The sequence below is a fragment of the Tasmannia lanceolata genome, unplaced genomic scaffold, assembly GCF_043159265.1.
Source record: "Tasmannia lanceolata isolate RefF3 unplaced genomic scaffold, GAP_Taslan_0.1 ptg000006l, whole genome shotgun sequence".
Taxonomy (NCBI): domain Eukaryota; kingdom Viridiplantae; phylum Streptophyta; class Magnoliopsida; order Canellales; family Winteraceae; genus Tasmannia; species Tasmannia lanceolata.
This window is the reverse complement of record NW_027518683.1, coordinates 11,698,169-11,709,474: the sequence shown is the minus strand read 5'-3', so window position 1 is coordinate 11,709,474 and position 11,306 is coordinate 11,698,169. Positions and strand designations below refer to the sequence as shown.

General features: G+C 42.0%; 2 protein-coding genes across 2 annotated transcripts; both read right to left on the bottom strand.

The window, feature by feature from the left end:
* Positions 1–3,978: 3,978 nt before the first annotated feature.
* LOC143879693 (uncharacterized) lies at positions 3,979–6,473 on the bottom strand. Its single transcript, XM_077382199.1, has one exon. The coding sequence runs from the start codon at positions 6,133–6,135 to the stop codon at positions 4,201–4,203; it is 1,935 nt and encodes a 644-aa protein (XP_077238314.1). The 5' UTR covers positions 6,136–6,473; the 3' UTR covers positions 3,979–4,200.
* A 2,594-nt stretch (positions 6,474–9,067) lies between these two features.
* LOC143878366 (histone H4) lies at positions 9,068–9,684 on the bottom strand. Its single transcript, XM_077380659.1, has one exon. It carries the CDS (start codon positions 9,596–9,598, stop codon positions 9,287–9,289), a length of 312 nt encoding a protein of 103 aa, XP_077236774.1. The 5' UTR covers positions 9,599–9,684; the 3' UTR covers positions 9,068–9,286.
* Positions 9,685–11,306: the final 1,622 nt, after the last annotated feature.

Below are 11,306 nucleotides of genomic sequence, written 5' to 3'. Positions count from 1 at the left end.
TCGAATCCAGCAAAAAGTGGCATATTTGTGGGGCCCACTAAGTCAAGATCGTGACCTGCCACGTCACACCGATTTCTTCACGACAATCCAGCTGGCAAATTCGATTTTCAAAAATCCCTCTCGAAGGCCCAAAGCTATTGTGCGCCCCTAACTGTACACGATAGCCAACCACCCAACATCATCATCCGATCTCCGGTGGCCTCCACCTCAAACCACCACCAAACACCGGCAACTCCCCATTAAAAATATATCAAATACTTCCACCATCCTCTCCAAAACCTACTTCCACTAACCCAAAAATCAGAATCCTCCTTCCCACTAGAATCAAATCATTCATATCCCATCCGAAAGTATACTCCATGCCCTAACCCTAAACCGTAACCCTAAAGACCATAATACTCTCCTCCTTCTACCTTCAACACTCACCCTAACAACCCTAATACTCCCCTCCTCCTCCTTCAAACCCTAACCCTACATGGCTACTAATGCGTCTCATTGCCGTCGTCCACAACCTCCATCACCTCTACATCCAACCTCCTCCTTTTCCCCTGAATCCGGACACCCTGTTTCCTTACTTCGGCCCCTTCCACAACCTCTGACAACCCCCCCACCCAGTTTCTCCATCAACCTTAACCAGATTCGGCCCTTTCACCATTAAATCCGGCATTCTCGAGCCCAGATCCAGCCATTCCGCCCCTCCAGCCACTATCTCTGCAATTCCTGCAAAATCGGCCCATCTCCGGGCAACATCCGGCCACCATCTTCTCCCTTGCCTATCAAGAGAGAGAGAGAGAGAGAGAGAGAGAGAGAGAGAGAGATGAGTGAGTGAGTAAGAGAGATAGATTAGAGAGAGGGATAGATCTGAGAGAGAGAGAGAGAGAGGGCAAGACGAGAGAGAGAGAGAGAGAGAGAGAGACGCCTCCCTCCCTAGGGATTCTGTCGACCTAGGGAGGGAGGGAGAGAGCCGGTTCTGGTGTTATTTGGTTCTAAAAGAAATTCAAGGGCTGTTTTTAGAATCCATCAAAACTTAATTTGATGGTACCATACAGAGGCGGGTTTCACTTTGGAGTTTTCTTCTCCTTTGGCTTGCTTCCAAGAACAATCTCACTCCATACATCGTAGGTCGTGACCGCCAAAACTCTATGCACAAGTGTCCAAGGAAAGATCAAGGCCTTAAGTTTAGAGATAATCTTCCTCTTCAATATGCAGTCCTTTGATTTCATTCTTTCTACAGGGCCCAAGCCAGCGCAAATGGGGGATGGTCCAAAGAACATGACCCGTCTCGCAAGGTGGAAGCACCAACATTCCACCTAAAGGTTAGGAGCCGTTTGGATACGCAGATTTTAGAATCTTGGATTTCCTCAAAATCCATGGGAGACAGGAGAAGAAGGAGACCGTCCCTCTCACTTCATTTTAAGTAAGAAATCAAGGTTTAGAAATCTCTCCTCCCATCCCGAGATTTCTAAACCTGGAAACATGGGATGATCTCCTACTCTCTTGCTAATGGAAAGAAGAGTGAGAAATCAGAAAATGACGGCTGGTCTCCTTCTCTCGTCTCCCATCTACAATTTTGAGGAAATCCAAGATTCTAAGGTCCGCCTAACCAAACAGCCCCTAAAGGTACTAGAAAAACCCAATGCAGTCCATAGTCTATACCATCCTAGGTACTAGAAAAACCCAGTGCAGTCCATAGTCCATACCATCCAAGAACCATGCTCCAAATTTTCTTTGCCACCAAGCGATGAATAAAGAGCCAAGTGTTGGACCCCCATCCTCTGGCAGCCACACCACTACTTGATTTGAATTTTCGTTGGACTTTAAAGGTTGATTACCATGTAAAACTGGAGTGCATGCACATATGTTCCAAAATAAATTATGAGACAAAAGTAGTAGAAGCCAGATTGAATTTTGGTGAATGGTGCTCCATAGCAAGGCCGGGCAATAAATGGTTTGGATCATTGAACAAGTGGTTCCCCCACTTGTACTTGCCCATATTTTTACAAACCAAATATGCACCTACATCACTGAACAACTCATAAAAGTGAATCTTAGAAGTGCACTCCCATGCCTATATAAACCACCAACACGGATAGACACAAGTTGCTAAAGAACTACCATAAAAATCTAATTCCATGACCCCTTTAGGAGTCAACTTTCACCTTTACACAGATTAAATTCATCATTAGCAAACACCTTCTGTACCCTTAATAAATCAACTAGCTCAATGTGAAGAAATTTCTTACAGAAGCATCTAAAACTGTTTTAACAACGTAAAGAAGACACATACCCAAAGCCATTTAGCATATCATCCTCCTCCCACAACAACATACCAATTGAAAGAACCAAAAGACTCCACTACATCCACAATTTTAGAGGCACATGCATAGCAAAAAAAAGTGTCCCTAAATATCTTTTAGAACACTTTGGGTTAAGATGTTACGTGTCTGTGGCTCCACTTACAAATAATTCTTAGTGGAACAACAATCATACTTTTTATACAAATTGTGGTGTGATCTGGTCACAAAAACAATAGGATATAGAAGGACATTCTTGGTGGTCAATGCCATCTCTCTATCAGCCCTCTTCACATCATTATCTCTCATTTCACAGCATGCCCTGATGCTCATTTCTTCTCAACATCTCTCTAACAACTCTCTTCACATCATGATCTCTCATTTCATACCATGCCCTAACCAATGAAGATTAGATGTCAATGCCAGCTCTCTATCAGCTCTCTTCACATCATTATCTCTCATATCACACCATGCCTAATGCTCATTTCTTCTCAATATCTCTCTAACAGTTCTCTTCACATCGTTATCTCTCACTTCACACCATGCCCTAATGCTCATTTCTTTTTCTTCCATCAGGCAAGCCATATACTTTTGAGGTGTTTGTTTCCAATCCAATCACTTTTTTGTGAATGATGGTTTTTAATGCAATCATAATTATAATGAATGGATGAAACTAAATCCAGCTACCATTCTACAAAACTCAGTCATAATATGAAGTTTCAACTTAAGAAATACAGTTTCCCCCAAATTTTCTAAGTTGCACAAGGTAGCTAATTGTTCACCAAAACCTTCTATATTAATGTATATATTAGTAATCCAGTATAGTGTCATCTACAAGAGTATTTTGTTGATAGTATCATAGTTTCAAATGATCCTGTTGTTGCTCCCAACATTTAGTCTCAGCATTGCTAGGTACACCATATTTATGTAACTTTTCTTACTGATACTTTTGTAGCTTTCAAGTGAAGCTCAAGAACATATTAAAAAGGAATGTGTTCTTTGACTAACTTAAGCATTTGAAATGAAAAACTTTACACACACAGACAAAACTCCATATAGTTCTGATAAAATTAAAACAAACAATTTGCTCATAAATTTTGGCAGCTTTTACTCAATTTTCAATAACTATATAAGAATAAAAATGGTAGCCCCAAAGCAGTAACTGAGAACTGGAATTCTTCACTGTTTTGGATCAATTCCTATATGAGAATGAATCAAAATAAATTTTAATGATACCGGATTGATACCAATACAAGAATAGGATGGAGAGGGAACTGAGATGGCATCGTTGATAATAAAATTAAAAGATTAAAAATCTGATATGTGAAGAGCTCTGCATATAACCTACAAGATGTAAAATTCTCACTCCAGGGATGCTACAATTAATTGTCTCCATTCTGCCTTTCCTTTGGTTTCAGTAGTCTTCAGTTATTATAAGCGAAAGGGATACTACTAGTTATAACACAATGGACTGTTTACAGCAGGAAAAATACAAAAGTGATCATACTCCGCCAATAAAATTGTACCGGTGACAACTTTAATAAAAATCTAACCACGCTCGATCTGAGAGAATTCAGGTGCTACTCTCTTAGTAAAGTTTGCATCAGAGACTATAATTTTGCTAACAGAGATGTGAATTGCGCCCATGGATAGTTAAAGAAAAACATATTTGACAATGTAGAAAGCTATAGAAGGTACAGTTTATTAAGCTGGTTAAAAACATCAATAAAAAAACAAAAACTTTCCACGTAAGAATAGACTCAATACGGTTCATCAAACCAGTTCCAAAAAAAATTGCTAACATGTCCAAAAAATTCCCAGGACACTACAAATAATAGGAGAAAAGGAGAAAGGGAGAAAAGACAAAAAGCAATACACGCAGCAAGAAGGCAGCCATTTATCTGGATCAATTGCACATATAAATCCCACTTGCATGCCTGTGGCTAGCCAGATAAAAGTCCGTCTGATCATCGGAAACTGGCCTCAGAGTAACCCCAGATAGTGTACTAGCTCCTTGAACAGAAAATTTGACCAGTCCAACAACTTCAATTTCTTCCCCAGAAGTATTATTTGAATCTTGGTTGATAGGCATTCGCGCTCTTAGACAGCCCGGAGGACCCTTTAGAGGAACATCCTGGATATGCCATCTCAGTTCCCTCTCTGACCTATTCAAAATCGCTTTAGGTGACACCTTCAGCAATGTGGGGTCAACTGGCAATTTCAAAATAAATGTTACATCGTTTATGGGAGCCAGTAACTCTGGGTTGGAAGCATACTGTACCATCACAGAAAGCAAAGTCCCACTGTGACGCTGAATCAGACGAACCCTCAAAGGAATTGGAGTAAATTTCGGTTGCAAGCTATATTTCAAGATCGGTAAGGGCTCCTCGGCAGATGGAGTTCTCACATGAAACAAACCGTTTTCAAGGCTGCTTATTCGTGAACTTTGCATCACAAATCTCTTAACTCCAGCAGTACCTTCAACACGAAAAGAGAACACAGTCTCTTTCCCGTCTGAATTCTTTGGAGGCAAAGTTTTCAAATAGACCACGCCTTGCAAGCCCACCCTTGCAAGCAGCGACTCCCTGAATTCTGCACTGATCTCGTCAGAAATATACATTTCAGGGCCCTTCATTTCAGGTGTTTTCTTCACCAAAAGGTTTTCAAGAGGAATGCCAGTTCCACTCGCAGTAGCTGTAGATGCCCCTGTTGTGGCACTCTTTCCTGATTGCAACTCCTCTAGCCCACCTAGCCCCTGCGGCTTAGCAAACTTCATGGGTCCAACAAACTCTGATGCATCCAGACCTCCACCAAAAGCATCATTGAACCCTTCAAAAGCTTCCGAAAGAGTCGCCTCCTCATTGCCAAATTCAACCCCACCATAGTCCCCTTCAAAACCCTCCACCCCAATGAACGTCGATTGAGTAGCAGCAGCCGGAGGGAGAGTCGTGACATCAAGACCCGCCAGAGCTAATGTCAGATCAGAGGCAGATGCATCCTTGTTCTTCTTAAACCCCCCAACTAGTTCTTGAGGCTTATTAACCACATCACTCGCCGCAAAAGGATCCTTCTCCACATTGGATTCTTCATCCTTCTGCTGTTGCTGCTGCTGATCCTGCTGCTCCGGTAATGCCGAGCTCTGTGGAACGAGACTAGCCACGACCTCATCACCAGCTGCTATAGTCTCCAATGGCAGCTCGAAATACGCATTCGAGAAAACCTCGACATTCGCCTGGTGCTCAAAGGAGAGCACCTCAGCCCCACCGCTCCAACTCTCCGCCCCCCTCGCCCTAGTCTCAGCATCGATTGCCGAATGCACCATCTTCGCAATCCCCTCACCGTGCATCGATGACAGAATACCCGCGAGGCGGATGCTACTCACACCGCGGAGGACAATGTCCAATGCCATGTACACCTCTGCGTACTTACGATGGAGCTTCTCCGGGGTCACATCGACCCCGCGACAGGCGGTGACTACAACGCTCACCGCCTGATTCACAATTCCGATACACTCAAAGACATTATTGATACAGACATCGTCCTGATCGTCGACGGTGGTAATGCCAAGGACATAGATCCCGTTGACGAGGCGGTAGACTATGCGGTACTTGCTCTCCACGCCCACAATCACCTGCCCGCTGGATGCGGCCAGTGGATCGTCTCCGAGGGCGGAGTCCGCATCGTCTGCGGTGGTGGTGGGTTTACCAGATGAGAAGACGAGACGGGTTTGTCGGAAGGAGGAGAGGGTGGCGAGGGCTCGGGCCGGAGGGAACCATTCTCGGGTTTGGAGAAGAATGTCGGATCCATTGGAGGGTTGCAGAGACAGAGCTAGGCACGCCATTGTTTTTTTTTTTTTTTCTAGGGTTTTGGATCGTTCGAGATCTAGCTAGGGTTTGTTGTTATTTTCTGGTTCTTGGGAGGAGAGATTTGGGGGATTGTGAGAAGAAGTAGGGGTTTGGTCTAATAATCATGTTGTTGGAGGATGTGTTCTAGGGTTTGTTTGTGATTAGGATCTGAGAACGAATTTCTCTCTCAGAAGAAAAGGTGTGGAATTTAAAAAATGTGGAAAGAGAGGATTTTGTTTTCTTTTCGTGTGTTTTTTTCTTCTTATTCAGCAGTGAGGGGAGAAAGCGAGAAATAGGAAGAGAATATGAACAGGTGGTCGGAGAGAGATCCGATCGGTTTCTGATCGACTTTATATATTTTGAAGAGATGTTATTTACAAATTAGAATGCCCTCTACTTTCAAACTAATTACAAAGATCGGTAAAGTGATACTGTCAGTCGCGGCGGACATAGAGAGTGGTTCGTGTCACAACTCACAAATCACCACACCACACGTACGAACTCGGCAATACTCGTTGGAGATTTCTGTGTGCTCTATGCCTCTCGCGGATGTTTAGAGTTGCTCACTTTATGAAATTTTGTGCAACAAATAGATGGTCTGGATCATCCAAATCTAACGCGGGTGGCCCAGGCAACAGAGTTTTAAGGTGGGTGCTGATATCGAGAGTGGAACCAAACAAATCCCCACATGCCACTTAGAAGGGGTAGTTTTGCCATTTTAAGGATTAAAAGCAAAAAAACAACAACATTCTAACGTGTGACAGAGGCTATTTGTTAGGTTTCACACCCTCTCACCTCAACCCGGTTACCATTTTATTATTCTTTTTGAGGTTGAACCGATAGAGAATGGCCCATTCGTGGCCATTAGTTTATTAGAGAAATGATCAATTACTGTTACATACATGTGGAGAGTTGAAAAAATGACGAGAAAATGTTAGAGTTTTTAAAAAACACTAACAAATGCTACTTTATTAAAAAATGACTTTTTAGGACGGAAATACCCCTAACCTTTATCTTTCTCTTCTTTGTTTTTACACTTTATCTTTCCGGCGATAGAAGCCTTCTTCTCCGGCGAAACATCTTCATTTCTCCGGCATATGCTCATTTGTCTTGAGAGGTTAGAAGAAGTTCTCTAGAGACGCCCCTTTCTCATTTTCTTTTTCCTCCTCCAAATATCCAAAATCTCATTATCTTTGTAAGTATTTCCCCTTTTCTAGTGGCTGTAGCCAAAATCAGTTGCCCAAAGAGCTTTTACTAGGCAAAAGGGTAGTGGAAGCCAAAATGGTACTCGCACGGGTTACTCATAACCAAGAAATAGGTTACTTGAAGCTAAAATAATGTAACTCGAATAAAAAATCGATAGCTCAAACCCACAAAGTGATAGTCGAAGCCAAAATAACAAGCAAGGCACTCGAAGCAAAATGTAAGTTAGGCAAAAATGATAGTCAAAGCCCAAAAAATGCTAGTTGAAGCCAAAAAAAAAATTACTCCAAGCCAAAAATGATAGTAAAAGCCAACAAATATTTCTCGAAGCTAAAATATATTAGTTAAAGACGAAAAAAGTTCCAAATGTTATTGGAATTCAAAAGTTTTAGTCGTAGTAAAAAACATGTTAGTTAAAGCAAAAAACCAGTTATTCGAAGCCTAAAAAAATTTAGTCGAAGCGAAAAACACAACGGCGAATGTTACAGGAAACACATTTTTCACTTCGACCAAGTAAATTTTAGCTTCAAATCTCCTGTTTTGGCTTCGAGTACCTGTTTTTGCGTTGAGAAGAAGAGGGGGAGATCTCGAAATACTTAGAAGTTAAGAGAGGTAGTGGAGTTTTCCATTAGCCACAGTAACACAATAAAAAAATTATCAAATGGGGTTTCTCAACATGTCCATAATCCAATCTCTCCTTCTCATCTTCCCATTCTATTTTATTCCTCTGCTCACATGACGATATAAACACTGATAAATCGGTGCTCTTGACTTTCAAGAAAGGCATAGTTGTTGATCCTCAGAATCCCTCAAGACAAAGGAGCATCTGCCAGAGAAATAAGATGTTTCGCTAGAGAAAAAAGCTTCTATCGCCAGAAAATAAGGCCATTTCACACAAAATGCATCGGAGTAAAACCTAAAAATGAAAGAGTGTAAAACCTGCAACTAAAACAGTAAAATGGTTAAAACCAAGAAGAGAAAGATTAAAGTAAGTTGAGGAGTATTTTCGTCCTAAAAAGTCTTCTTTTAATGTATGCTAGTAAATTTTGGGACAGCTTATAAGAACAGTCTCTAATGGCTGTCGATCGTTACGCTTGGTGTTAAAGTGGAAGAGGACCCCTCACTTCGAGGTAGTTCACATAAAATCGTATGATTGTTAGATAATGGTCCATGAATTGAGTCATCTGTTGAGAAGAAAAAAAAAATTAGAAGCAAAGGAGGGTAGGATGAGGTTTGGGTCTCTACTAACACATGCTATTTGTTTCATTTCAGGATTATTAGGTTGACTGTTCGGCTGAATGCCAACAGCTTTTTCTTATTTACCGTAGGGATTATTAGATGACCTAGCGCACAAACAGATCTCTACCAAACTTTTTAATGTGTAGAGAAACAATACATGCAGATCCTCCAAATCAGTCTTACCATTGATGATTAACCAGCAAATAATCAGAGAGGACTTATTATAAATTAATTAGGAACAAAACTGATTTACAAGGGAATTGTCAATTAGGATTGTATTGAGAACGAAAACAAATAATTAGGCTTTAGACATCGAAAGAAAGAGATTAGAATTCATTGCGGTGGATCATGCTCATTAGAAATCAACATTATCACAGTTAATCCACCAAAAAACCATAGCATGATCCATAACCCTAAAAAGGGTTACATTGGTTAACATCAGAATCCATAACCCTAAAAAGAGTCACATTGATTAACATCAGAATCCATAACCCTAAAAAGAGTCACATTGATTAACATCAGAATCCGTAACGGTAAAAAGAGTTACATTGATTAACATCAGAATCCATAACCCTAAAAAAGCCACCATTTCTGAATAACCATCCCAAACAACCCAAAAAAAAAAAAAAAAAACTTTCTTCAAGGAGAGAATTTTTACAAATTAAGCAGAACTAACAATAACCTAAAACTAAAAGCACCACCAAATCAACCCCCAAATCCATAGAGAGTCCTGCCCTGGCGCTTGAGGGCATAGACAACATCCATGGCAGTTACAGTCTTGCGACGAGCGTGCTCAGTGTAGGTAACAGCATCGCGAATGACATTCTCCAAGAAGATCTTCAAAACCCCTCTCGTCTCTTCATAGATGAGGCCACTGATTCGCTTTACGCCACCACGGCGAGCAAGACGACGAATGGCAGGCTTGGTGATGCCCTGAATGTTATCTCGAAGCACCTTCCTGTGGCGCTTTGCTCCGCCCTTTCCCAACCCTTTGCCTCCCTTTCCTCGCCCCGACATCTCTGAATCGGTTTCTCTGCTCGAACTACTTTGTGTTTCTGCAGGGAGAAATTACAGACTTGGATGGGGGGTTTCTTACGTCTATGCCTTTTTATAGTTGCTTGTGTGGAGCGGTAGGCGTTGGATTAGGGGTGATCCGTGTGAGGGTACTTTTTTGTTTTGAACCGTTCGATTTCTTTCTTTGAAATTTGATTGGTTGAAGCGACAAGTCTCGGATTGATGGCGTTAGAAAACACAAAACCAAGGGAGAAAAAGCACACTGTTTCTTAAACTCTACGGTATGAAGACTTGAAGAGGTCGCCTGGTCGAAACTGGAAACCGGGAGGAGGAAATTAGTTGGTGAAAGTTCGTACATGCGAATGTAAGAAGTGCAACTCGGGTCTGGCTCAACCCGGAAAAAATGGGGTCGGGTTGACTTTTCCCAGCCCGGGTTGAGTTCGGGTCGGTTCCAGTTGAGGGTTTGGGCAACTCGACCCGAGTGAAATACGACATTTTTTTATGAGTTTTTTGTTTTTGCTTTTGTGAGCTTAAAAACTCGGTTTGGGTCGGGTTGAACTTTGGGTCGAGTCCGGTTCGGGTTGGAAAAAAGGGTTCCTCGGGTTGGGTTGAACCACATTGAGTTGAACATCGGGTTGGACCGGGTTCGGGTTGGAAAAAAAAGGGTTCCTCGGGTCAGGCCAACCCCCGAGTCGCACCCCTAGAATGTAATTGATCTACGACACTTGGAGCCACCAATAAGAAGCATATGTTCACCCCCAATTGGTCGTGGTGGTGGTGGTGGTGGTGGGGGGTGTGGAGAGGATTATTATGAGCACTAATTTTATAGTGCCAAGGCCTTTGATTCTCGAATGTAAAGCTCTTTTCGTGGGGTAAAATTTGACACCCAATCAAAACCCGTCACATGGCATCAAAAAGATTCATAGGCTGAAAACAGGGTAATTTTGACAGTCACATGGAAGTCCTAGAAACCCCAAAACTCACGGACCTATAAAGGATAAGCTTGGACACCAAAATTCAGGAAAACTTGCCCAATCTGGAGAGACTCTAGAAAAGGCAACATTCCTTTGTTTGCCTTGAACCTTACTCTATAAAAAGGGGACTAAACTCCAAGTCATGCATTCAACACTTAACTTTCATATTCATGAGCTCTCAAAGAGAGCTTAGCTCATACTGTTGTCGTGTTTGACTTAAGCATTAGAGAGTCCCCCGTAGTCCGACTCCAATTCTCTTTTCGATGCTCTTCTGTGTAAGCAGGTCGTATGAAATCTTCCTATGAGCTAGCTAAGCACGATTTGGTTTCCGAGCTCCACTCTAGATTTCAGCGGCAACCACCATGAAAGTTCTACACACCCAACAACTATTGTTGCTTTGCATATGCTTATGATCTCCAAGTCGTTCAAACCTCACACACGCTACTTAGTTTGCTCTTGTCGTGCTCTACTTTGAACCTATTTTTCATGATAAGCCTACATCACAAGTTCATTAAACGCAGAAGCTTGCCACTCACAAATCTGTCAAGTATCGTAATTTGACTGTTCAAGGCATAGACTTATGCCATGTACCAATCCACTAGGTCAAAGCCCCATAGCACCTTCTGAAACAACCAATTACTCCAAAAGCTTAAGCAGTTGGATATGGTGTTATTTGATCTTTTATACGTCAACACTCCCCCTCACATGTGGCCCCTCTATTTTTTGGGGTTGGCCTT

What these genes read in the sequence shown, in the direction of transcription:
- LOC143879693 (XM_077382199.1), bottom strand. Translation starts at nt 6,135, where the DNA reads ATGGCGTGCCTAGCTCTGTCTCTGCAACCCTCCAATGGATCCGACATT.
- LOC143878366 (XM_077380659.1), bottom strand. Translation starts at nt 9,598, where the DNA reads ATGTCGGGGCGAGGAAAGGGAGGCAAAGGGTTGGGAAAGGGCGGAGCA.